Source organism: Pomacea canaliculata, linkage group LG5 (genome assembly GCF_003073045.1).
Source record: "Pomacea canaliculata isolate SZHN2017 linkage group LG5, ASM307304v1, whole genome shotgun sequence".
In the NCBI taxonomy this organism is placed as follows: Eukaryota; Metazoa; Mollusca; class Gastropoda; order Architaenioglossa; family Ampullariidae; genus Pomacea; species Pomacea canaliculata.
This window is the reverse complement of record NC_037594.1, coordinates 22,643,405-22,670,236: the sequence shown is the minus strand read 5'-3', so window position 1 is coordinate 22,670,236 and position 26,832 is coordinate 22,643,405. Positions and strand designations below refer to the sequence as shown.

At 38.0% G+C, this 26,832-nt stretch overlaps 2 protein-coding genes across 3 annotated transcripts; one reads left to right on the top strand and one right to left on the bottom strand.

Moving 5' to 3' along the window:
• The first annotated feature begins 5,812 nt into the window (after window positions 1–5,812).
• Window positions 5,813–15,623, top strand: LOC112564102 (cytochrome P450 20A1-like). The gene is given in 13 exon segments (XM_025238705.1): window positions 5,813–5,848; window positions 6,600–6,649; window positions 7,632–7,801; window positions 8,657–8,802; window positions 9,719–9,886; window positions 10,455–10,542; window positions 11,031–11,158; window positions 11,160–11,208; window positions 11,502–11,625; window positions 12,521–12,632; window positions 13,141–13,205; window positions 14,409–14,425; window positions 14,428–15,623. Coding segments are annotated over 13 exon segments (1,386 nt in total). The 3' UTR covers window positions 14,661–15,623.
• On the bottom strand, window positions 15,618–26,752 carry LOC112564050. 2 transcript variants are annotated; one of them, XM_025238615.1, is made up of 19 exons: window positions 26,609–26,752; window positions 26,113–26,314; window positions 25,765–25,853; window positions 25,094–25,200; window positions 24,190–24,401; window positions 23,029–23,272; window positions 22,474–22,599; window positions 21,871–22,030; window positions 21,384–21,520; window positions 20,955–21,086; window positions 20,546–20,660; window positions 20,212–20,339; window positions 19,907–20,008; window positions 19,229–19,345; window positions 18,362–18,456; window positions 17,920–18,079; window positions 17,487–17,628; window positions 17,098–17,210; window positions 15,618–16,763 (listed from the first exon to the last, which is right to left on the bottom strand). In XM_025238615.1, exons 1-19 carry the CDS (start codon window positions 26,625–26,627, stop codon window positions 16,473–16,475), a joined length of 2,691 nt encoding a protein of 896 aa, XP_025094400.1. In that variant the 5' UTR covers window positions 26,628–26,752; the 3' UTR covers window positions 15,618–16,472. The 2 variants fall into 2 exon arrangements, with proteins under 2 accessions (XP_025094400.1, XP_025094402.1); XM_025238617.1 differs by lacking the exons at window positions 25,094–25,200; window positions 26,113–26,314; window positions 26,609–26,752.
• Between the last annotated feature and the right edge of the window lie 80 nt (window positions 26,753–26,832).

Sequence of the window (26,832 nt, the reverse complement as noted above, 5' to 3'; positions counted from 1 at the left end):
CAATCCAGCTCCAGACATACAGTCCTGACTTTTTCAGAGATCCACTTGCCGCCATCAGGTTCAAGCCCACATAGTCAGCTACTTTGCAGACTTCCAAGTCATTTGAACTACATCCTCCTGCCCCAGTGCTGCCACCGTGCACGCGCAAATGTGTGTGGCAACATGCGTTTCATACATCAGACTATCTCCGGATCTTATCAGAAATGTCACGATTTTGGCAGCCTTCACAGGTTACTTAGTGGCTAGATACGATCCTTAGCAGCGAACGACTCTTTACCCTTTCAAGTGTCACCTCCTTCAGCCGTAAAAGTCTCATCCACCTTCATTTCCATCCTCTCGGCCTTAACTTCAGAATGACGAGACCCCATTGTAACCCAGCGTGCGCGTGTTTGTATGCGTGTGCGTGCGTGGAGGGATGAGGGATGCGTGGTTGAAATCTGCTCATCTTTATGTAGGCCGCTGTAAATGTGCTCAGGATTTACGAGCCAATTACTACCTATTGTGCCAAATATATTTACAAGCATGTGTTCCCCTCAACACGAAGATTACAATATTGTGTTTATTTAATGTAGTTTCCTCGATATTTGTGTGAAATTTGGAGACTAAGCGAGGGGAACTCAGCGGCCTGCGCCATGCGGATCAACACGCAGCAATATCGTTGGATGCTTTGTGTTTACGTGCGCTGCTTCCATGGCTAGACACGTGACTTTTCAATGCAGCTACGATTCTCAAGCGACATACTCCTACAAACCATGACCAGGATTGTATACGACCAAGAAGCGCAAATACAACTATGGGGCTTGACTCTGGTCCTGTGGACAAAAACATTAAAGAATATCACCGGACTTCAGCAACAGGTGTCGCCCGTCGGTGACAGGAGACGTGTCTGAAGCATTGATTGTCTCCTCCTATCACATCAGAAATTACAATGTAGATCGATTCACACACACGCACACGCACACACACACACACACATATATATTTTAATTATAATAATAATAAATCACAAAAAATTTTTACGACCATTTTGATGAGAGTTTCTAGCGTTCTTTTGACTTGTCAGATTCTTCAATTCATTTTGTTCTTTTTTTTTTTTTTTTTGCTAGTGAAGTCATTGGTAGATTAAACACACAGTGAGGCATAAGGAGAAGAAAAAAATAAACTGGTGGACGGGAAGGAGATATGGGTGGAGAAGGCTGAAAAGTAGGTGAAGCAATTGGCTCATCGAGAGGACAAAACAATGAAAAGAGATGAAAGCTTTTTTATTCGGCTGAAGCATGTTGTCGACGTCTGCTTCTGGAACGGGAAAAGGCGCGGACTGCTGGGTGTTTGCGACAAAACAAATAAGAGAACGATCCTGACGTTACACGTGACCTCGGCGGCCTCACCCTGACCCTAAAGGTCACGGGAGCCGGAAATTGATGTTAGGCGCACAGCTGGGTAACATCCCGAGCGACTTCAAAAGGTCAGGGATAACAGCAACCTGAGTCTGCTTCAGATACCGTCGCCAGGCCCGAGGCAGCGTCCTAGAGAGCCACAGAGCGGGGAGAGGGGATGATCATGAGTCTTGAATAGCTTTTGCAAAAGATGTTTGCGTGAGTCGATGACATGCTGTAGTCTGCTTCGTGCTCGCGAGCTGACCTTTAAACAAAATCCTTAAATGACACCCTTCTTTCTTTCTCTCCCATTTCTTCGTTCTTCCATTCCTCTTGGGGAAAAAGAAGGAAAAGAACTCTGAAGATCTGAACCTCTTCTGTCCGGTCCTGACCTACCCGCGACGAACTGAGATCGTAAAGAACTATACACTCATCTTCCTTCTTTTCGCTGTTCGATGAAGAACGAGGACCGGCTGAAGACCCTTCGACAGTAGCTTCCCGTGATCTGTGGGGTGGGGGAGGTGTGGGAGAAAGAAGAAGACCCTTAATCATCGTAATCTGAACTCTCCAGACAGAAAAACAAATGAAATTACGTCGGGTGGCATTCGGGCAGGTAGAATGAAAGAAGCAGGCAGACCATGTGCATTTCGCGACCAGCGCCGCAAGGTCTCGTCCGAAAAAGACCTCCATCCCCAGCCATCATCCCCCCCCCATCTCTCTTCCCTCCCCCACCCCACTTCTCACCTCTGCCGTGCAGAGGAGTAGTTCTCATTCCGTGGCAGCCTCCTGCAGACCGGATGCGGACGGCGCGCGGCTGCTGGAAGGTGGTGAGTAGGCAGCGCACACAGACTCATCAATCACAGACCTTCCACCTGGGTGCAGTGATGAATCTTTGTCAGCCTGCCACATCAAGCGCTACATACTCACACACATCCCCCTCCCCCATCTCTCTTTCTCTGTGTGTATGCTTGTGTGTGGTCGGTATAATATACATAAAATGTGGGCTGAACATGTAACGTGTACATCCAAGTGTTATCTCTCTTAACTCACATTTCTTAGTGGTGGAAGCTTTCAAATTTTTTTTCTTTTTGATATGGTTTAAGGAAATTGTTTAATTTTAAGATGAGATATAAATACACGCTCCTCACACACACATATCTTGTTTGGTTAACTTCAATCAACAAGGATCGCTCACTATTCAATCCCGATCTGAAGATGGCCACACCAGACAGGCCGTCCAGTAACATAACTTTCCCAAACGAACCATGCAATCAGTCAATCGTCGTTTCTAGATGGTATTCCATGGACCGTTTCTCTTGTGTCGACGTCACAGGTACTAACGAGATGTGTACTCTTTTGCACCTACGTCACAGAGACAATTTAACTTATCTGCGCAGACGGCACAGAGCAGCCATACCTGTGAGCTGACATCACAGAACACGCCCTCTCGTCTGTCGACGTCACAGAACAGAAACGCATTTGAGCATACCTGTGTGTTGACCTCACACAGCAAATATTTCTGCCTGTGTCGACGTCATACAGCCAACATGTCAGAGTGCACATGTCTAACGTCTCCGTACTGACGTCAGCAAGGGAATATACGCTTAGTGTGTGCGCGCCTACGCGTGTTTTTGTGTCGATTTGTACGTGAGCAGTGTATTCGTGCATATCTTTTCGACGGCGGACAAACTTAGTGTAGAAACGATAAACCCCGTGCTCGGTCCTAAATAAAGGCAGGACACTTTTTTCAGGTTTTCAACACGTCTTTTCATTCGTTCATTCTTTCCCGTAGGAATGAGGTCAGAGCACCCCGAACTTATGCGTAATCGGTATGCACAATAATTTAAACCTAGATAAAAATAGACATCGCCTCAGCAAAGGCGATATATAAAGTCCCCCCCCCCCCACTCAGAACACATTCTCCTTGATATATAGGTATAATTTCATTTGATACTTGTGTGCTATTTTTAAATAGCTGTCACTGCGCAGACCCGTGGATCGCACAAATGTATTTATGACGGTTTCGGTCTTCCATACTGTCGAAGGCCCGTACGTTGTCGGCCAGTAGTGACATGTCATGCGAAGAACGCTCGCTTCCTCTGCACGTGCGCTAGGCCGTGGCGGCTGTGTTTACTACCGGCTGAGACAGGTTGTACACTCCCTTACCCTTTTCCCCCCTGCCTTCTCCGTGCTCCACGCCGACTGGAGGCGGAAGTCTAGTAAAACCCGTAAACTTCACTTCCGGACCACTTGTGTTGCACCTGTTCCTCAGCACCATAAAAACTTGCTTCTTGTCAACGAAGATGGAAAACAAAAAATCAACGAACGAACAAATCAAGTATTGGGAGTTCGGAACCAGTTAATTTTTTTTAAAAGTCAGTAAAAAGTATGGTAATAAGTTTCAAAACGACTGGCATGGGAGATGTGTGGGGCGGGGATGGGTAAGGCGTCATTTGACGCTAAGTGACTGCACCTGACTGCGTCAGCGGCTAAAAATAGATGATGTCGTCTGCTAAAGCAATTGAATACTTCCGGGGGAGGGGGGAGAGCCAGGCACTCGGAACTGAAATGTCTAAACAACATTGCAACTGTGGCCTGTGGGGCTATGTTTTAATAAGGGTTTCCGTTATAATTTAAGAAAAATGCCAAAAACAAAGAAATCAAGGAAGGATGTCTTCCTTATCAACAACGTATGGAAACAATTGAAAACGTGTCATCTTAATTTGTTGCACCCCTGCCGGATGTGATGTAATGATCTACGGACCGCCCACAGCCAGACGCCGCGATTAAGGGCTTTCGCAAAGGAAAATAAATATTGCTACAGACGTTACAAAAAAAATAATAAATAAAAATAAGAACGCTGCCAAAAGCGTCCAAGAAATTTCACACACACACGTCTATAATGTCATATTTGCCCACATGCCGAATCGAATGATGATGAATTATTCAATGACAGACGACGATTCATATTTGAGCGGATACATGGATTAGGGCGTTTAAATGCATGCATGGCCCAACGGTCTGATTGCAGCAGTTGTTTAAAGAACAAGAAAAGAATAGCAGAAAAAAAGTCGCAGGAAAACCAAAATTAGGTGCAAAACAAACTGCTTTACGGTACGTGCCTTTTCACGGCGTGTTGAGCACAGATTGATTCCACTTGGGACTGGCCAATAACGACAGGAAGTGCGCCTAACCGTTCTGACAAGGACCGGAAACAACCGAATCTGGAGATCGGACCACGTCTGACGTCAACATTGACTGTTACCTGCGGACTGGGTAAACATATGACCCGGCCCCTTTTTTACCTGTCCTAATAGTTGCATGTATGCTACATAGTACTCCAACTGAAGCATTGCCTGATTATCAATAAAATACTCCTTTCCCCAGAATAATTATTTAGTATGTTATTAATTAGCTCAAGACAAACGTTAACATCTTTCAAAACAAGCAGACCATAGAAACAACGAAGCTGAAGAAATACCATGCAGTTCTACGGGAAGAAGTCGAAAGAGCGGTACACAGTCCGAGGGAAGGAAAGTTACCTGGCGTAGACAACGTCCCAGCTGAGCAAACAATTAAAGGTGGATAATGAAACAACAAGGGTCTTAGTGCTCTGTGGCCATGCAAGAGTCTGTATGGAACGTATGCAAGAGTCTGGGAATAGAGACAGACACTGACAAGAATAAAATCATGGCGAAGCAGAGATCGATCTTCACGAACGGAGTATAGTTCGAAGAGGTTAGGCATGGACGGCAGCTCCGCGACAGATACCCGCATTAGGATCGCAGTGTAAGCTGGTCTCATCTGATCATGTGACCCGACACGACTGTTTTCGAAGACTGTCCTGCGAGGTACCGTTGACGGCAGTTGACGCCTCGGTGTCCAGAGGAAACAATTGGCTTACGAACGTCCAGGACAAGCGAATATGGCAGGTCTTGCCACCTAGTCGTCTGTCTGTCCACCCTTATAACGACAGGATTAACCATCCAAGACACGAATAAATGAATGAACGCATACATATCATGCACCAGGAAAGATAAACATACTTTATTCAAAGTCTCTGGAGATGCAGTGACATTACGGGTATGATAAAAACACTTAATATAACAGTCTGTCCTGACATACATCCGTTTATCTCATTCAAGCCTCGGTGACGTAAGCAATACTTCCACAGTGAGTGGTCGAGTGATACAAAGTGTTTTAGATCATGATGAATGAGGGAGATGACAATTAGTTACGATTGACTGCTGCAAAGAGTTTTTGTTGAGAACTCGCTACCCACCCGGCCACCCCAACACATATGCTCTTCAGGTGCGACTGGTGTCACATCCAACGAGAAGTATATTGCGTACCCCGTCAGATTCCATCATCGCACGGCTCCCTTCGATGTTAGTGGGTATAATGGTGCTGACTACAGCTGCAGTGCCAGTCCGTCCATGAACTTCTCGCATGACAGCGGAGACTTCATTGCGGTAAATAACAAGGCTTTAACTGGATGCCCTGACAATAATGGTAAAACACCCCATGCCTGCCCTTCACCTTCATTTTGAAGGGCCGTGCAGGCGTGTGCAAGGTTCAGGAGTTATGCCAAAATCAGGAGACGGAGAGAGACCGAGTTTCTCGCACATCCCCTGAGAAGCTGAGACGCATATTCTGAGTTTGTTCCTGTTAGTGATTGTGGAGCAAAGCCCTTAATTGCTTTTTGGTATCAAGACCGGTACAGCTAGCTGTGTCCGTACGTGTTCACGCTCCAACTGTTCCACCACAATGCAAGAATTTTTAATGGCTGGATGACCATTGCTCTATTCGCTGCCGTTGTCCTCATCCTGCTGCTGCTTGGCTGTTTTCAGTAAGTGAATGTGCGCAGCACTAGACTGATGCACACACACACAAACACACACGCTACGTGAAGGCTGGTCTGGTTGCTGTATGACTAATTACAGATAGTTTAAGGAAAATTAATCAGAGAACTTCAGTGTGTTGTCATTATTCAAAGGCAGGGTGATAGTTCAATAGTCAATTTGACTACAAAATAAGCTGGCCAGCTGGATGGGGGTGGGTGGAAGAAGTAGATCAGATAAGTATTGAACCAGTACTGTGTGCTATTTTCCGGTGCCTTTGATTAAACATCAGAGTATCTGTTCCCCTCCCCCACCAAAGAGTACATATGTATACACACACATATATATAATTAAAACTGTTAAATGTTTTTGAATTTTTCAGGGCAAAGAAGCAAAACCACTACCACCAGGTTTGAAGCCCTCATCTAAAGAGTGAGTCAGAACCATAAAGCTTGTAACACATAAATTGTAAACTTATTTGTCTTCCATTCCCTTCCCACCCCCAATTACCACAGTTCAACTGATTTCTGGTTAGCTGCATCAGTTAACAAGATTTGTAGAAATCTTACATTTTCTATACATGATTGTACACTGCTTATCTTCTTGTGAACTTACCATGTGGCACATAGATCACTTATCTGTCACTAGTTTTCATGTTCATGGCATTATTTGTAACTTGTTCTTTCGCAGTTTTCTTTATGATTGTCTTGATGCTCTATGCAAAGACTTGTTTGAAAACATCTACAGGGGTGTGACCACTGCAAAAATGCAAATTAAACATTTAGCATTCAACTTCTTTAATTTATTTTGACAAGAAGTTACTTTATGGTTTGAATAACAATTTTTGTTTAACAACATATGATACTACAGTTCTGTGAAGAGTACTCTTAACCTGATAAGTATATGTCGGCATTGTAACTGTCACCTTTCTTTGGCTTATTGTCTTCATAAAATACAGATAATTGCAATCCTTATTGTTTATATGCATTGTAAATTGAGCATAAAATTGTTGACTTCCTTTCATTGTAGGGCATTGTGTTAATGCAGTACATTGTCATAGTAGGTCAATATATTCTGTGGATACCAAGACAAAAATCTTCATGAAATAAACTTCTGTGTTATCAAAAGTGTCATAGAGTAATGCAGTCTTCTTTAGTGCAGGTCATATTGCACTTGAGAAAGCAAAACTGTTTCCTGTGTTGGCAGATGATTCTAGCATTTTGTTTTTAAATCTGCCTGATATAAAGAGACTTTTTCTTCATATAAAAGCTTAAACTATTTTCAACAGTGTGTGTGTGTGATGGGTTAAAAGAGAGAAAGATGTGTTTCCTGTTATGAACTTTTTTTCTCAGTCTATCACTTGCCATGAAATTATAATTTAATATGCTATGCATTTTGCCATATCTGTTTACAGAAATGGAAACTTAAGTGATGTTGACAAAGCTGGAAGTCTTCATGAATTTTTAGTGGACCTACATAAAAAGTTTGGGCCAATAGCATCCTTTTGGTGGGGCCAAGACTATGTTGTCAGCATTGCTTCCCCTGAACTTTTTAAGGAACACCAATACGTTTTTGATCGACCCCGTAAGGACTCATAACTGATCAATAATTATGTTACAGGAACATTACTTTATAAACATTTAAACAGAACTAAGCTTGACAGTTTATTCTTTATCTTTATTTGCTTATATTCCTTGTGAGTCATTCCTCTGCTTAGGTGTTTTGAAATGCCAACCTTTCATGTTACTCATGTGCAAAATTTGTCAGAAGATTATCCAGCACGTAACCGGTCATATCAATTGTTGGTGTTCTACCACTTAAATTTATTGTCCATCTAAAATCCCTAAAGATAAGATTCAGAGACTTCATATTTTTATGCTGTCACACTGAAAGATGCATGTAGATATAATGCTGAAGAGCAATGGCTATATATAGTTTATGTGCACTTGGCTAAGAAACTAAAAGTAGTAGTGAAAATATAAGGCTGGGAAGAAAACCAACAGAACCACCAAGTAAAAAAGCAGTAAACCTTGCAGCTTGTCAAAATATGACTTGGAAGAATTTATGAGACTGGTAGAATAAGAATCACCAATTTAGCAAGCAACATATCGACCTTGTTTGTCAATGAAGGCCACAAAGAATTTCTACTTCAGTGGGAGGACTGATTCTTTATGATGTTTATTTCTTAAGTGCAATTTCTGTGACTTGATGTAGAGTAGATTTAGATCAGTCCTTATAGTAGATACTTTATTTGCAATGCAGGCTAGGGGCCACATTTTATTTAATTTAAACATGCTTTATGTTGTCTAGATAGATGACTAATTTACAGGGTTTATTTTGGGAAGGGGGTCTATTTTGAAAAAACAAGGATGATTCTTTTCTGTGGGTTTGATGTCAAAAAGCATTTGAACCAGTATGTTAATTACTTTTCTATTCCAGCTAAGTTATTCGCACTGTTTGAACCATCCATAACAAAGTACAGCATCCAGTATGCAAATGGAGAGGATGGCAAGTCACGGCGTTTTGACTTTGATAAGACTTTCAGTCATGAAAATCTTGTCATCTATTACGACAAATTTCAAAAGGTTAATTGTTTTTTCATCTTGAAGCTTAATTGTTTTATTAGTGAGGCACTAACAAAGAGCAGTGCAGAGATCAGAACCAGTGGTACTGGGTTATTTAGGGCCCTTGGTAAAAGATTGATGTAGTATCCTCCACCTCCTCCCAAACCAACTAGTTGTAATACATTCAACATTAACTTTATTTGGATCATGAGACTGAAGCTTCAAATCTGACTTTTCCATGCTTTTTGCTTTGCAAAGTGAGTTTATAACTACTGCAAATGCCAGGTTATATAGAGACAATAAGCAGACAAGCTAATCTAGCTCTAGAGGCATTGTTGGTCACAGATAATTCTTAGTTCCAACTTAGAGACTTTAATCGGCAACAAAAACTAATGTGGTTGTTAACATTTTCAATTATACTTCAACATTGAGTACCATTTATAAGTTGTCCAGTACAACACTATTGAAAATTATATATTTTCCCAACCCCTTAAATCGTCCTCTACCTTCAATTTTTGCATATAGGTGATTGCCTAGTGGTAAAACTAGGCTTGCTGAGAAAGGAGGAGAAAAGAGTGACAGGAAAAACATATTAAAGAAAGTATTGAGAAGTGCATGGGATACAAGCTTCTGATCACTTAGCATGAAGCCTACTACTGTCATCTGTAGTTTTTTCAATGCCATGCTCCTGGCACAATTTTTTAGGGGGAAGAAGTCATTTGAAACCAAGAGCTTAACATAAACAATATAGATATAGCAGGTAAATCAAAACAAAATGCTAACCCTTTTTTTTAAAGCTTAATCTGGGCAACACATCTTTTGTTACCATGATACTATGTGGATAGATGGGGGAGCATATGTTTGATAGAGAGAGAACCTTAAAGGCATGCACTTGCAATTTTCTGACTGTTTTGTGATGTAACATCTCTCATTATAGGTTGCAGAAGATATTGTCAAGAAGTTGGAGCAGGCAGGGCCTGATGATCATCTTCCTTTAGGACAATACATGTTCCTTTTCGCTGTGAAGGCAGCGCTGGTGGGGCTTTTGGGAGATTCTTTTCATGATGATGTAGAAGCTTTGGCTTTCAAAGACAGCTATGACATAGTGAGCATCTACATATTATAAGCTGATTTTCAGATAAATGATTCTTGGGAAGAACTAGGTGATTAAATGTACAATTTACTAAAAATAACCACTTATTAAAGTATCCCCTTTCAAGCCACACGCAGCAGTGAAAAGAAAAAGAAAGAAATTGAAGATTGGCCTAAAATCAGGCCTATGAAAAAAAAAGGAAAATTTCAGTGGGGGAGTGGGGTGTTTTGGGGGGCAGGAACTGCATGACACACAGGACATTTCTTTTGAAAACACAACCAAAGGCACTTTAAAATCAGAGAACAGAAATCGTTTATTTATAATCACCTGTCAGCCAGTAGTTGTGGTTTAAATATTATAATAACTAGATGATTCCTTTGCTTTGATTTGATAAAATTTAAGATGAGAACATCTTCATTTAGCCTTTGATTTTACATTGAATATGTGTCAGCCTTTATTACCTCTGATTCTTTTTCCTTGTTACAAAAGGGAAATGACATGGTTTTTATGAAGGTTGAGGTTGGGGGAGAGAAAGAGAATGAAGAGAATTTGTTAAGACTGTGACTGTATTTATGATGAGGTACAGGCTTGGGAAGAAATGAACAGACGTCTAGTTGATCCTTATTTACCATCAGATGAAGATGCCAGGAGCAAAAGCTTCCTGAAAGGTATAAACATGCAAGACATCTATTGATAAAAGGTTTTGCACAAAAATGTGCAGAATAATGCAAGAGAGGACAACTTTACTGATTTTGATGTGACATTGACAATCTTCGACTCACTCCCTTTTACATTATGGATTAAAGACTTTCCATCAATGGCAAAAGATCAGGTTTCCTGTAATACACCATAGGAAACTAGCCATTCTACTAATTTTTGGTGATCTCTGCATCAAAAATTCTCAGCTGTAATTTGAAACTGAATGACATTTATTTTTTTAATATTGAATGTGTGCACGAAACATATGGCACATTTCATTTGCCATTCATTATCCTAATATTGCAGATCAGTAACAGTAAGAGATACATATTTATACATGTTAGTTTGGATTATAGACTTGATTATCGATAATCTCAAAATTAGTGGTGGTATTTCAGCTTGTTTGGCAACCCTTGGTTTTTTGTTTTCTTAATGGTTATCACTTGGCCTCTTTCAGCTTTGAACTCAATGCATGAGATCATTCAGCGTGCGGTAAAACGACGACTTGCTTATGGTCAAGAGAGCAAGGACTTCATTCTGCTAGATGCTATCATTAACCACCATGATGACAAAAACATACCAGAATGCTGATGCCATTACCTACACCATTGGAGGCTTTCACACAACTGGAAATTGTATGCTAAATTAGTAGCACCTTTCATGTACGTTACATGGTAATTAAATGGAATGTAAGCATCACTCTTATGTTGTATACCCCTGAAGTTTTTCAGGTTATACATCTTAGCTTTAAAGGCAAAAAAGTCTTTTGCAGAAAGAAATTATTTTATTGTTTATAACAACTGCCGAGTCCTTACTAACTTCTCTTATGTTTTTAAAAAAAAAAAAATGTTGATGAGCGCAGTGTTATAATTGCGGAAAGACGATGACAGAATCGGGAAGGGCTGTCAGTTGTAGCTGTATGTTTCAGTACTGACCTGGACTGTCTACTTTCTTGCTGCTAATAAGCACTTTCAAGAGCTCTTGTACCAAGAACTTGTTTCAGTCCTTGGTCTTGATGGTGATGTTTCGCACCACAACATCAGCAACCTCAAGTGAGAGCTGTACTCTCAAAAATATTTTTTATGGTGATACTTATTGCTCCTTAATTGGGCTAAGGCCTGTTGATCCTTCACCCTGTTTTAAACTTCAATATTACAGTTGCTGTTGTTGATTTTGGAGGGAAAGTGCTTCCACCTCATGGTGATTTTGCACTTAACATTACAGGTTGGTTGGTTTGGTTGGTTTATTTAGTAGGAAAGTGCTTCCACCTTGCGACAATTTTGCACTATGAGGGAAAAGGGAGGGGAGGAGAAAACCAGAGTACCCAGAGAAAACCCCCGATGCCCAGCCCTGTGAACAGGTGTCACAGGTGCAACATTACAGACTGAATTCTTTATGTTTGGCAACGCTATATGAGGATATTATAGTGACCAGTTGTTCTATTGGTACATCTATAACTTCCCCTCAGACTGTCAGTTCTTTGTCAATTATTTCCATAAAGCAATGATGATACAGAACATATGTAGGGGAAAATGTGTTTTATGCTTTCCAGCTCAGCTGACAAACTCACAAGTTAGCAACCTATAGTTGATGTGGAAAGGGAAGTAAATAGCTAATGGGCAGGTGTTTTATTCCTTCTCATTCTGCTGCAACATAAATAATAATTTCCATAAGCTTTAACATTTATATTCTCAAGTTATTTTCCAGACATGTTATTCTTGTTATTTGGTTCCTCTTTGTATTTTCTGTATTTGATTTTATTTTTCGTTAGTACAGTTGTTTATTCTTTTATAGTTGATATGTTATTTGTTTTACTGTCCCTCATATACTGTCCATGTTTTGTTCTTGTTCTTAAGCGCAAAGAGCATGCTCTTTAAGAGTATGACTATGTGCTTTACAAATTTTATATTTATTATTATTGTTCACATGGAGGTGTATGCTTGACAGATACCTTCGCCAGATTTTAGACGAAGGCCTTCGCTGTGGGGTGGTTGCTCCCTGGGCAGCACGTTTTGAAGATGTGGATCGGACACTAGGTGGATATTTTATTCCAAAAGGGGTTAGTTATAAATTTCATTGTTTGCTTAAATACATTCTTTAACATAGTAATTTAAATGTTTACGAAACATATGCTAGCATGGTTAGACAATACGAAAGAAAAAAAATCTTTATTATCCCGCCTGTATAAACCCAAAATTTTGGACAAGGTAAAGGCCTTTGGAAGGAAAGAACATTTGTTGTGAGATTTACTCAAAGTTGTTGTGTTCTAGATTTGACTTGGTTTTGAATATGTGTAGCATGTGTAAGAGAGTGTGTGTAGAGGATCCATCGCTAATAATAAGTTCATAACAATATGCTTAATTTCATTAAGATTTCCAGCAGCATATTTTTGCTCCACAGATGACTCGGTCAAGTAAAAGCCTGTGTTGGTACTAATTATGTGTAGGAAGAGCATAAATCTCACCTTGAATGTTTCAAACAGTGCCAACCCTAACGCTATAGATTTCAAACCTGGGTTATTTCAGGATGATATAATCGCATACTTAACATAATTTTATCTGTTTCAGACACCAGTAATTCATGCATTAGGTGTTGTTCTGACAGATGAGAAAATCTGGCCTGAGCCACACAAGTGAGCATTTTTTTCCTTCCTTTTGTGGGAGTTCTGAGCCTATATTATCCTTATGCATAAAGTAGTATTTCAGTTAATGCAGGAAACAAATTGAAATTTCGTTAGTGCATTAGCATTAAAAACAGCTTCTCTGTTATTCTTTTTATAAATCAGTTAACAGTTTTAAAGGTTTACTGCAGTGGAAAACTTTTTTTTGAAATGACAGGGTGGGAGCTCTGTGTTAAATAGCATTTCCCAAAATATAAGCAAAAAAATTCCTTCCTCTAGTTATCTCCATACATGTCATGTGGGGTCAAATATATGAAGCAGGATAATTGCCAGGTTGGGACTACAAAAGCAAACCTAGAGGATGTTAAGCTGTTGACGCTTCATTTTTCCTGTTGTTGATAACCGAGAAACGAGAAAAAGTGATAATCCCTGCTTCATGCCATATAGTTTTCTGCCAGTTACATTGCTATTTTTTTGCAGCCCCTTACTTGGTCATTGTCCTGCTTAATACAGTAGAGCTTGAAACACTTCCTTGCACAGAAAGAAGCCATGAGATCTGACATCAGGAATATATTTGGACATGCGTACTTTACTGTTTACAGCCAATGGAAGAGCTAAGTAAATTAAGCCTGTCCATGGACTGACATTATTTGACCTTATTATGCGGTGATAGTTCTAAGTCTGAGGAGGGTGGTTGTTCACCCAGTTTGGTAAGGATATTTTGTACAGAGCTCAGCCCAGACATTTGTAAGAAAGTTCTGCATTGCAGTAGACTGTCAACCATGCAGTTTTTGGAAAGAAGACCAATAAAACAGTTCTCTACCTTCACGTATCCAGGCTACAATGGTAGATCCAAGAGCAACTCTTGATTGCCTGAAATTTACACCATACTCTAGAAAAGAATTGTGCAAGCAGCCTCAAAATTCCCCGTTTCCACCCTAACCTATTTTTTGCAATGATAATTACCTCCACGATTGTTCGTACTTAAAAATTCTGTCCCTTGTTAATAAAATCTGTGCTGCCTTTTGCTTTGTATCTTCAGATATTAGATATAATTTCTCAGTTTTGCTAGTACACCCAACAATTTGTAGGACAGGTTCTTAGACCCCAGGGCATAGGAGACTCCCAACAAGACTATCCTGGAATGCTGTAGAATTAAGTTCCATCAAAAGCTGAATTTTCTGAGCAAGCGTACAAGTCTTCATGTTGTTTCAGGTTCAATCCTGATCGTTTTCTGAAAACGAGATTAAGAGCAGACCAAGTCTTGCCTTCAGCCCTTATGGTTTTGCTGGCAAACGAATCTGTCCTGGCTACAGATTTGCCTATGTTGAAGCAACCATCATGCTTGCTACCATTATCCGCAACTTTGAAGTCACTCTGGTCCCAGGGCAAACTGTTTTGCCAAAGCATGGTCTTGTGACCCATCCAAAAGAAGAAATTTGGATCAATGTTATGAAAAGAAAATAGGTCATCAAAGAATATTATTTTTTGTTGGTGTCACAACATGCTTGTGCAACTATTGTATAAGCAGAGCAGTCTTTAAGTATTATATATAGTCCAATATATTTTGCTCAGTCATATATGGACATAATTCAATCAGTTGTTATGTTACTCAGACTGAATGTTAGTTTCTTGATGTGCATGTGTGCTCATGTATGTTGATCCAGCAGAACAGGAACTATATGTGTATCAGAACTGCTCTTTTTAAAGAATGCGTCCCCTGTTAATAAGTCCTCAGTTCAAAATTGAAAAAGATTCCTTCAAAGTATATCCTCCCTTCAAAATCCCAGAAAGAAATCTGAGGTTTACTTGTTAGCATGGTCAGCACATCCCATTCTTAAATTCAAAACCCAAACCATGCCAGCTTCTACCCCTAGCCCTAAAACAACCCAAACAACTGACCAAGGCCTATGCTTGCCCCCAATTTACCATACATGCATACATATGTGTGTGAGAGTGATCAGGAGCGAGCTTTTAACATCTATTAGGCTGTTGGATGTACTTGCCTTTGTGAATGGTAGCAAGAAATAAAAATAATTAAATAATTTTTTGAGTCCTGTTTGCATTAACAGCTGTTTGTAGATTTATTAACAGCTACAAGAACATGCATTTTGTTTCCAATGTACACATTACAATACAAGGTTTCATAGCATAGTGGCCATAAGAGCAGTGAACTGTAAGAGGTTCACTTTTCACAGACACACCATGTTGAAAATGGAAACCAACACTTTCCTTCTGTTGCCTTTAACATTTCCTCACTGGCAGATGAAAAAAAAGAGAGTCCCCCAGTGATGGACATTAACAAACCTTGGACCCACAACCCCATGCTAAATGCCCTTATCACACAGCTACACAGCCTTCCTGTAAAATATGAACTGTTAGAAATTTGTTTAGCTGAGAGTTATTTGACAATTACAAGTTGTCTTTTTTTTTTTTAAATCATAAACATTTCAACCTTTCTTGGCCAAGATAAAGGTACAGAAAAGTGGCTCTAGAGGCAGTAAACATGAGTGGTTTAGCGAGTCAAGGCAACAGTACATTGAAGGTAGAACCCAACCATCTCAAGCCCCTTTTTATCATAGGTATCCATTTCTGCTATGGGTTGGCAGGGGGAGTTTTCTAAACACAGGCCTGAACGATTCCCAAGCAGCATTCTTCTACTCCCTATCAAGCTACCAGGCTATGGTTGTTCACATGTTTTCACTATTAAAAACAAACTATTAAGTTGCTAAATCTTGTCATAACTTTAGATCAATTAATCAATTTTTCACAAAAATGTCAAAGTAGACAGTTGAAATGAAGTAAAATTGAAACAAAATATAACATCTATGACAAGAACTAAGAAATTTCTATTCACAGGATGCAAGCCTTTAAAAATCAGCCATACTCATGTGAATAGAAAGAGGTCAAGTCCAAGTCATGAACATGGGTGTGTCAATCAACATACCCTTGCACTTCTCTCACTAGTTGTAGCCTTGACAACATATTCTGACAAGAAGTCTCAGGTTTTATCTTTTTTGTATATGTAAATGTTTGACAGCTTGCATCTTGAAAACGAAAGGTCATGCACACAGCAATGAGATTTAATATTGTAAAAAAAAGAAACCAGTTATATGGTGAGTGACAGATAAAATGTGAGATTCCTAATAGAAAAGGAATTTAACAAAGAAATAATAAATGCATCAAGTTCAAGGCAGTAAATGTTACCATCATACCCAAAAGATGTAGTCAGAGTTTGGACCTCAGAGACCAAACAGGACAAATAAAATTTACAGAGCTTCACTCTAGCAGCATGGTTTTCATGGTGTTCAGAGAAAATTTGGATTTCACAGGAGATGGCGATGTCTTTGGAGTTCTTGCTGTTAAGGAAGACTTGCTATTTTTTGGAGAAAAGCTGCTGGATACTGGAGTACGAGGACTACTCAATAGAACTGCCTCTGCCTCCTTACTAGATGCTAAGTGCTGAAGAATTCCAGACACAATCCTGGATACACACTTGCCAATGTCATCGACAGAAATATCACTGTAGTGTAGATACTCCCAGTCTGATGGTGATACCCCTTGAGGCACCTGGACATTAGAAGTAAAACCAATTGCTTAACAACTACAGTGAAACTGTGATTACAAAAAATCTAAGATGATCAAAAGGCTAAAAACCCTAGAAAAGGCTAAAAAAAGTCTTTATATTATGAACTTCGTAAGCAATCTGGAAGAAAATGTACCTACAGCAAGACAGATATATGTACATATTATTATAAAAAATAAATATACTCTTATTATAGATATGTAATGAAAACTCTAAGCAGCTAATGATAGATTCAAATTGTGTTCTCTGAGGCAGAGGAAACTGTTAAAAAATCATCATTACATCTCTTACAAATTCCAATCAGCAACTTTCCTGTACCTTAAAGATCTTATGTGGTACAGACAAATCTCCACTTGTAGCACCCCCTGTGCAGATGACTGGAACAACTACATGATCGTTCCAAGCAAATTCTTCAGTTTCATGTGCTGCCCCTGTCAAAGTTAATGGCAAAATATGCTAATGTGATCTTAATATTCCTTGAATCTGTCAAGTTACTGCATTTTGGCAACTTTTTATCGTAGTGAATCAAATCCAGTCATTTAAAATAATTTTGTGCGGAACTGCCTTTGGAACAAAGGCATGATATTATGTATAAAAATAAACTAAACATTAATTTTTTTGTTGTTATTCTCATAATATCAGTCTTAACTGCCTTTAGACCCTATGTAAACCATAGAGGGGAAAATAAAGGTCAAGAAAATAATTACCTTCAATGAGAATGCAGACTTCAAAGCAGCGTCCAACAATGGTTTCTCTCTGGCGTACACTGTCACCACAGAACAATGTTTTACCAAAACTGGCGACTGCAAATGTGCCATCCAAATTTTGCTTTGCCTGCTTGGACCAGTCCTGTACAAAAATATGTATAACAACAGGCAGGTGAGAGTCAGGTTAATGATAACACAAATAAAAAGTGAATCGGGTACAAAAGGTAAATGAATGGATGTGGAAGAATGGTAAATGCAACCACAGTTAAAGGCCCCATATATACAACACGTTGGGTTCAAGATAGAGAAATTATCGGACTGCAAAAGAAAAACAAAAGCCCAAAAACAAACATGCTCTTTCTACCTCTGCACCTTCAATCATTATTGATACTTATTTAAGTTTGCAATCTCCCAAAGCGACTGTTGCACACACCTTTGAATCTCTGTCTGGAAGAATGTGCCACACATCTTTCTTCTGTAACCTGTGCTGAACTTCTTCATGAAACGCTTGTGCAACTGTTTCTCCAACACCGAAAAAGCCACCAGTTGCTATGCTAATGTTGTCAACATATGCAAGACTCTTCCCAATAGACCTGGCAAAAGAAAAGAGAGAAAAAAATAGAAAACAGTACTGTAATATTTATTTGTATATTTTTATATATGTATTATTTATATATATATATTTCATATTTGTTCTGCACATTCTCAAAAAGCTTCAGTCAGCACTCTTTTGTGAGCTAAGTAAAGTTGCCAACAGAAGCAACATTCCCAGTGTAGATCTATTCAAGTTTTTCAACTGTCATGAAACAAAAAAGCATTCCACATCATTCTTGAAGGTGGTAAAATTCATGTCATACAGGGATATGATAATATACCTGCATATCTCTTCTGATCTTGGGTTGAAGAAACTGGTACTGCCTGTGATGTATACACAGTTGTCTATTTTGATTGTTTTTCTGATGTGTTCCACCTGTGTATAAAACCAAAGAATAGTATCTTTTGCATGGATGAGGATTAATGGCCCATTTAGTCATGACTCACCACCATCCAACGCAAATGTTGGGTAAGAAGCAAGGATGATGACATAAAGAGAGTTTACAATCCATAACTAAGGACAACTTTGGGGAAAAACTGTTCAGCTACAAAGTCTGACAGTATCTAGTGTTGGTGAGATAATGTACTGTAAATCTCTTCCTTACAAGAGATAGTAAATTTTTCTTTTCATTCTCATTATGGTTTGAGATCTGTTGCAAAAAATTACAGATCTATAGATGTACATACAGAATATGGATAAGCATAAACTTTACGTGTCAGTTCTCAGTCTGTGATGATCTTCTAGAACTGGTTGAAACTCATTCATTTTTTCCCTTCATTATTTAAGACTTGATAACCAGTGACAAACAAGGAATATAAGTTTGTAAAGATCTTTTACCGACTACCCTCAAATCCGTGAAACAAGAATAACTCTCTGAACCTGATACTGCATAATTCTGACTGCCACATTAACATAACCCAAGGTTATATGACAACTTTAGCTGTGATCCAGGTTAAAAAAAAAAAACTTGTACTTTTCGGTTGCCACCCCTCTTTATCCTTAAACAATAGACCTTCAAGAATTAAATAGATAAAAAAAATCTCAAAAAAGCAAGACTTAAAAGCTCCATTATTCAAGTTCCATATAGTCTGACAAACACACAGGCAAAGTCAAGGAAACTTGGCCACAACCACACGCCGCCACTTACTGAATGATAAATTTTGGCTTCTTTGCTCCATTCCTCCAGGTTTTCTTTAGCAGCTGGACTTAGCATGCGTTGAATGCGAGCCTGTAGTGTCTGCTTGTAATTATGCAGATGGACACCCTGCAAAATATCGTTTCAACCACCACCTGGTTAGCTTCTCAATTTAAGATATATTTTGCACATTTTCCAAACACATTAGTCAATGCAAATATACTATGTTACTTTATACCCTGTATTCCCTATAGAAATAATGCGTGTCAAGCATTTCATGTATGATTATTAATTAAAAATTTGAACAAGTTTACAACTGACATGGCATATAAAATGGTGGATGAAACAGCATAATCTTCATAGGTTCATGCAGTCTACTCCTGTGTGACTGATAGGGAAACATGTCAGCACTAGGTAACATTTTAAGCCTGTCATATGATTATAAGAATACAATTGGCATGCTCAGAATGTTGAAATATGGTTTCATGTGAAAGTAACAACTGAATGAAATGGAAATGATGTGAGCATTTAATATGGTTGAATCCCAGCATAATTTTGAAAAAATATATTTGCTGGTCAGAGGGTCTGCAACCAAAGATTAAAATGACTATGCAGATGAGCAATATTTCTTTCATGACACAATATCTCTTAATTCAGACAAGGTGAGACAAATCAGTTCATGAACTGTACCTCTAAAGAGTCTGATCCAATTAGCATACTCAGCCAGCTAGGCATGGTGAATTTCTCATAGTGGACGGGGATGATGGGTTTCCTCTGCTCACAGTAAAAAAGCTGTGGAAAAACAAGTCAGTGGATAGTTACAGCAATGCCCCCTGATATTCCTGAAGAGAACTAGCAATCCTCATTATGAGTACCTTTCGGTGATCAGTAGAATAAAACATATTTTGGTGTTTTAACACGTGGTTTTGAATTTTCTTCATTAAAAAAATTCCCTCAACAATGTACATCAGCTGTAACAAGTAGATACATTATACCTGCTGCTTGCAAGTGCTTGATTTAGAAAATTTTTTAGACAGGATGACAAGGATGATAGAAGCTCTGTCAGCCACATCTTGAAATCTTTTAATATGGTCCTCCAAAGGATTTGCTCCATCACCATCAGCTGTTTAGCATCAACAGAAGGGAACAAGTGATAACATAACAGGCAAATTTATGCCAAATAAGGAAAACAATAAAAAAAACTTGAATAAATTATGCACAAGAGTGAAATCAATTTTTGTAAATGTTTTTTTTCACAGAACTGAAAATTAACTAATAAAAACATTCTTTAATGTCAAATCAATATCATCATTATGCTGATCTACTCACACTGCTGACTGAGTGCCAGTGGCTGTGTTTCTGGGTCATTAGCAGGAAAGCCCAGTTCACAGGATAACCACACCATGTAAGACCCATTTTCAAGCCAGCATTTTAGTTCCTGACCCTATTTAACATCAGTAACAGCAATAGAACTAGCAGCAATATACACTAGTTAACTTCAAACAAATTTAAAACTGTTAAAATGATTCAGCAAAAAAAATAAAATCTGAGTAAGGGACAATGAAGACAATTTAATGTTTCCAAAAAAAAACCCCAAAAAAACATGGGAACACCTATCCACTGGAAGACATAAATTACTTTCCTTTAATCAACTAGCAAAGAAAGAATGAAGAATAATGCAATTGAATAATGATTGTTAGATGCTAGATAACAATAAAATTATTCATGAAGAACTCACAAAATCTGACTGAAATGGGTGCAAACACACTACAACTAGTGGTTTGCTAGTAGTAGGTGGAATATCTTCAGGCTCTGACAAACTTCGGTTTGAGCATGGCAGTTTCCCCATGAAGGTCCTCTGCAAAGTTTCCTATAAAAGATAAAAATGCAGTAATGTATAAAAATTATAAAAATAACCTTAGATCCTGAGAGAAGTTCCATTTACACTTTTCTCTCATAACATGTACACAGAAGCAAGGACAAGAATATTTACACTTGACAAAAGATAATTCATTCTTTTTTTCCACTACTACTTACACAACATAAACCTGAAAACTCGACAAGCAGCATTTTTCAATTGCATCTTTAAAGCTGGTGGCTAAAATATGTGCATTTCTTATTTTAATGAAGATTAATGCAGCTTCTCAAAATGCTTTAGTGACAATACCATTCTGGCTAGTTTAGGAGCAGAGAGAAGTGTCTTAGTGGATTTGCTAAGGGGCTTCAATCGCTGGCTGATCTCAGCTGCCGTGAATTCAACATCCTCTGTTTCCCAACTTACTACGCAGCTAACAGCCTTACCTCCTGAAAATATATAACACAAAAATATACTGTCTGCTGCTCTTTTGAACTTGTAAACATAGTAGAATTGAATATGATTGTACGACACATACCTGCTTTTAATCTGTTGATACTTAGGCTTTAGTGACAGCAACAATGATCCAGTGTAAGGGTTGCGTGCTTACATAAATAAGCATAAATTAAAGTGCATTGAGACAGGTGTAAATGTGCATGTCCTTGTATAGGTTATTTTCACTCACAAACATATGCATCTCTGTGCAGATTCAAGTACAAATATGTTTGAATATAAGTGTTTGTGATTATGCCTTTTTCTGTAATACTAGTTTCTGTGACAACTAACAGAAACAGCTCACCTTGTGAATTTCCATGTTCTTCAAGCTGTTGTTGTTGCTGTTGCTTTCTACAAGAAATGTACTGAGTTGTGGCAAACTGAATTGCTAAACAACGAGGAGGCCAGTCTGTAAGAAAGCTTACAGGCAGAATATACTTTCCCAACACATCTGCCAGTTTCACCTGCACAACACACATTTTTACGAGAGAGTTCCAAAACTTAAAAAAAGAAGTAAAAAGTATAAATATCCACATTTATATACATATACATTGTATGCATACATAAGTGCTGTACAGCAATATTAGAATAAACTTATTATTTGTATTTTTTTGATGTGGACATTTTGAGACTCACTTTCAAAGATTTTTCTTTTTACAAAGCTGCTTTTTCAATTTTGGAATAAAATTGTTTTTTGACTGGTTATAGGCTATTGCTTTATGTTTTTGTTTTGTTTTGCTATTTTTTCTTTCAACTTCATCATTGCATATCTTGTCAAATTTCCTCCCTTTCTCTTTATACAAGTTGGAGAGAATATGAAGCAGCACACAAGGCTCACAAAAGCAGCTGTACCCTTTAAATGTTATTGCAACAAGTAGAAAATGCAGTATTAAAAACAATTACAAACCTCTCTGTTGGTCCACAGTGTTTCACCATATCTTGGTGTCACCAGTGGGATAAAGATCTCACAGTTGCTGACTGCAAAGTTCAGGGAGTCTTGCCAGTCTACACCAATCTTTATCTCATGAACATCCTGCAATGCAAATAAAAAAACAACAAAAACGCCTACTTAAAGAAATTCTATACTTTTTTCCATGATAAATTTGACATTTGCTGATTGTTGTGAAACATATTACTTTATCAAGTAATCCTAGGATTTAATTGCTAAAAATCTTTCTTTGTTGTTGCCACGCTCAAATATCACCTAGATTTTTTTCTGATTCAAGTCTAAAGTGATATCTCCAAACAAACTTTTCCACCTGCTGAATCTCTCCTTACCACACCTTTATTTCAAGATAACAAAGCTTCTACACAATAAGCTGAACCATGCAAAGCTGGATAAATCAGCTCCCTATCAAATAAAGCAATCAGCTGATAATGAAATGACTTCTCTTGTATACATAGAAAGTGTCCCTCTAGCATCGTTTGCCCTGGGCAGATGACTTTGTGTCACAATGCGTACCAGATATACACTGTGACCCAGTTCTGCCAACTTGTTTTTCAAGTGAACAGCATATTCAGCTGCCTCTGCCCGCACATAGCTGATAAGCAGCTGCTTCCTGGTGTTGCTCTGCGAGAGATGATCAGTGTTGCTGTCTGTGCTGACTGGTGCTGTTGCAAAATGTGGAGGTGAGAGGTGAACAGAACTGTTTGAGCTCCACTGTCGTTCAAAATCTTTGCAGGTAGAGAAGGAAAGCTGCTTGAGTCTGAAACCACAATAATTACAAAATATTTATGACTAGAAACAGTAAACAAGAATAAAACGTAAATACAGTTTTGAAAAAACAGTCAACACATGCTCAAAAAATACAAATCAAAACTGAATTCTAGTCCACATTTGGCATTTTAGTGTAGCATTCAAAGCTGGCGAAAGTGTCAAAGCCTAGCAACATTACTGAAGTCAATTAACACTACTAGCCATGTAATTTTGCTGTCAGTACATGACTGACTTAAGCTGTTATGTTATAAGCATGTAAGACTTTACATGCAATAATCAACATGGGAAGTTTAATATGATGGAAAGTCCTCAATGACAATCTCTATCACATAACATCTTTCATCTCAGGACACAGTTTATCACATGGGACTTAGTTTCTCTCTTTTATTTTTAAACATATTGTCTTTTTGTGTATGGGAAGACAGATGAAGATCTTAAAATATTCAAGAAGGGAATTAAACAACTCTGAATGAGATAAAAATGGTAAAAACAGAGCTCCTTTCACTCCTACTGATAAGACTTTAGCTTCTATGCTGCATAAATTAAGCACCACTGTGATTGTCTATTAATACCTTACTAGTTTTGACAAAGAATACCAAGTACTATCCCTGAGTTATTATTCTTAACTCCTTGGCAATACTATCATGCTAACCATCACATAACAACTCCATCTTAAACTATTTATATCCCTCATACCTTCATCCACTGCTTTACATTCTACTTTTGTACACCATCTTTATGTTGTTCAGCGTGCCTATATGTACCTCACTGTTCATTTGCTGTTATCTTTCATTTATCATTATTGGTTTGTGCAGAGAGTGTGATCTACTTTAGATGTGATGTTGCACATTATAAGTTTCATTATTATTATATATACACATACATCATTTCCTTTTTTGTAATTACCCTTTATGTCTTTTATTGGGAGGCTCCCTGGGTAGAGATGGGCTTCCATCAACATCATCAGCTTCAACACCACAAAAGTCAGAACACACCAAAACACAAGAACTAAGAAGCACCTCAGAAACCCAGGTAGAGTCTTCCATAGGTTTGTTGACTGGCCAGCCATTTCCATCCAGAAACTGATACTTATCATGAATTCCACTGAAGAATGCTACCTGAACAGACAGGACTCTAAGGATGTAAATTTTTGCATATTCCTTTGTAAATTTTTGTTTGTCCATATAAACTTGATAGACTTATGAAATTATGTTAATTATAAACTCATTATTGAAAAAAAAGTCCTCCTAAGTTTCTTTGGACTGAAAAATACCTCTCTAGAGTATATGCACTAGAGTGGTCCTCATACCTAAAATTCTATTTATAACTTTTAACACAATGGATATAAGTCACATTAAGTTATATGTTCACCTATAATTGATATAATAATTATAATTGATAATGCTATGTGTAATTATACAAGGTACACAATTTCCAACAGGCAGAAATGTCAAAGCACCTCTACAACAGCATTCCAATACTACCTGTCCCAAATGCTACAACACTTTTAACAGGTTTCAATGCCTGTATACAGAACTGTGATTGGCAGCAATGCATCTTTATGTAAGCATGATCTGTTTAGTAGCAACAGCAGGGGTGATTTTTTAAAAAAAAATTTCTTTTGTAAAACATGGAAAGATGTCTCATCTAAATATCCAGAAATGCATAATTCTTCTCATTCCTATTCATCCCCAGTGGAGTATAGGGCAGCAACTAGACCACAAAAATGCATCATGGTCAATGACAAATTAGTAATTATCCCCAAAAAGTTTTGTTTTAGTTTTTCTTATGTTAAAAAGTCTCATCTTACCTCCCTGTTTAACACAGATCTAAGGTTTGCTAAAGTCTGCTCCGGCTCTGAGAAAACAAAGCCAAGTGGTATGCCTGCCTTGTTTTTGATGCCAATCTTTGGTTTTTCTAAAAAACAACAAAGCTTAAAAATGATATCACATCTTTATTATTATTGGGGAAATTCTTTCAGATCCTTACATCTGTGAATATTTACTTTTTACACCAATCAACATAGTGATTAGTCAGTTGACTAGATTACCTGTGCAGATTTATGACATTCTCCATCCTTATTGTTTATTGTGATTACTCTTTGTGTCTTCTATGTCTGTCTTTTATTATTTGTCTGCATAGTTGTTTCTCCTTTCATCCCTCATATTCTGTCCATATCTCCTACTTGTCTTAAGCACTAAGAGCATGCTTCTTTGTGAGCATGATTATGTGCTATATAAATCACCCATTTATTATTAGTATTAAAATACCTTGCTTCCAGCTTTAAGATGGCTTTTGATTTCTGCAGTTTGATATAGTTGAGATTCACATTTAGACCTAGCAAGATTATAAATTGTACACTATTATAGTCTCAACAAAAATTAGCAGACAACAATAATCTATTTAAGGTAGCTTTACACAGAACCAGAAATTAGACTTGAATCAAGATTTATGAATCTTATGTACACTGTGTATAATTACCATAAACTTGTTGAATAAATATGTTTTTATCAGGAGAAATGAGACTTTTCAGTTTCAGCTGCTTTTCCTGTAAAGCTGATATGGGCCATCTGAAATCAGACAATGCTCCTCTTTGAACTGTTGCAAATGTATGCACATGCAAGTACCCCCTCCACACACCCAAATGACCATAATAATGCAAAGGTCTGGACAGACTTGTCTTGGATCTTAATCTGAAATAGGGACCTGTAGCTATCGTACTCTATCGTAGCCTTTAAATACATCTACACCCGTCCCTTTATCTGTGATACAAAGTATATGCTTTTTGTGTGGAATTATTTAATCTGTGTTTTTAAATACAAAAGTTACCTTTGTGATGAACAAAACCTAAAGCTGGAGGGAAAACATGTGATCTGTTCATTAATTCTTTGTCTCAACTGCGGCAATGTCAGGTGTGCAATTTCTTCTGTTGTTACCAGTATTGCTCCTAGACTTGACATGTACTCTTTGCTTCCGTCCGATAGCAAGTTTACACCGACCAAAACTGTATCTTCCTTCAGGTCGCCATTGTCTTAAAAATCAAACAATGGATTTAAAATTAGCTATGCAAAGCATTGTTTTCTGATGTAACTGACCTTTTTCTTTTCATAATGTACGTATTACAAAATATATTTAGTGACTTTGTAAAACCCATTTGCTTATGAAACGTATTAATACATTTAGAGTTACATTTAATCTTTTACTGAATTGTTCTCATTCCCATTCCATCTGTATTAATGAAGCTTTCATTTGCTGTCTTCTATACTTGTCCCACACACACACACAAATACTGCGATAATTAAAACGAACTTATGAAACTGCCTACCCATGGATTTGTTTGACATGTCTAACTATCAGAGGATTTCTTTAAAATAACACGTCAACAAAATAAAAATATCATAAACAAATTTATATTATTTCATTTCCCCTATCAGTCATTGTATTCATTATACTCGCTGACATAAAAAAAATCAAAATAATGCAGTCTAAAAAATTTGAAGTGGAGAATTTATGCGTGATAGATACATATAACTATGAAAAAAAAACCAC

What these genes read in the sequence shown, in the direction of transcription:
- LOC112564050 (XM_025238615.1), bottom strand. An exon ending in AAGCCAAAATTTATCATTCA is followed by an intron (nt 18,457 to 19,228) that starts GTAAGTGGCGGC and finishes TTTTATACACAG; the next exon opens with GTGGAACACATCAGAAAAAC. An exon ending in TACCACATAAGATCTTTAAG is followed by an intron (nt 16,764 to 17,097) that starts GTACAGGAAAGT and finishes TCTAATGTCCAG; the next exon opens with GTGCCTCAAGGGGTATCACC.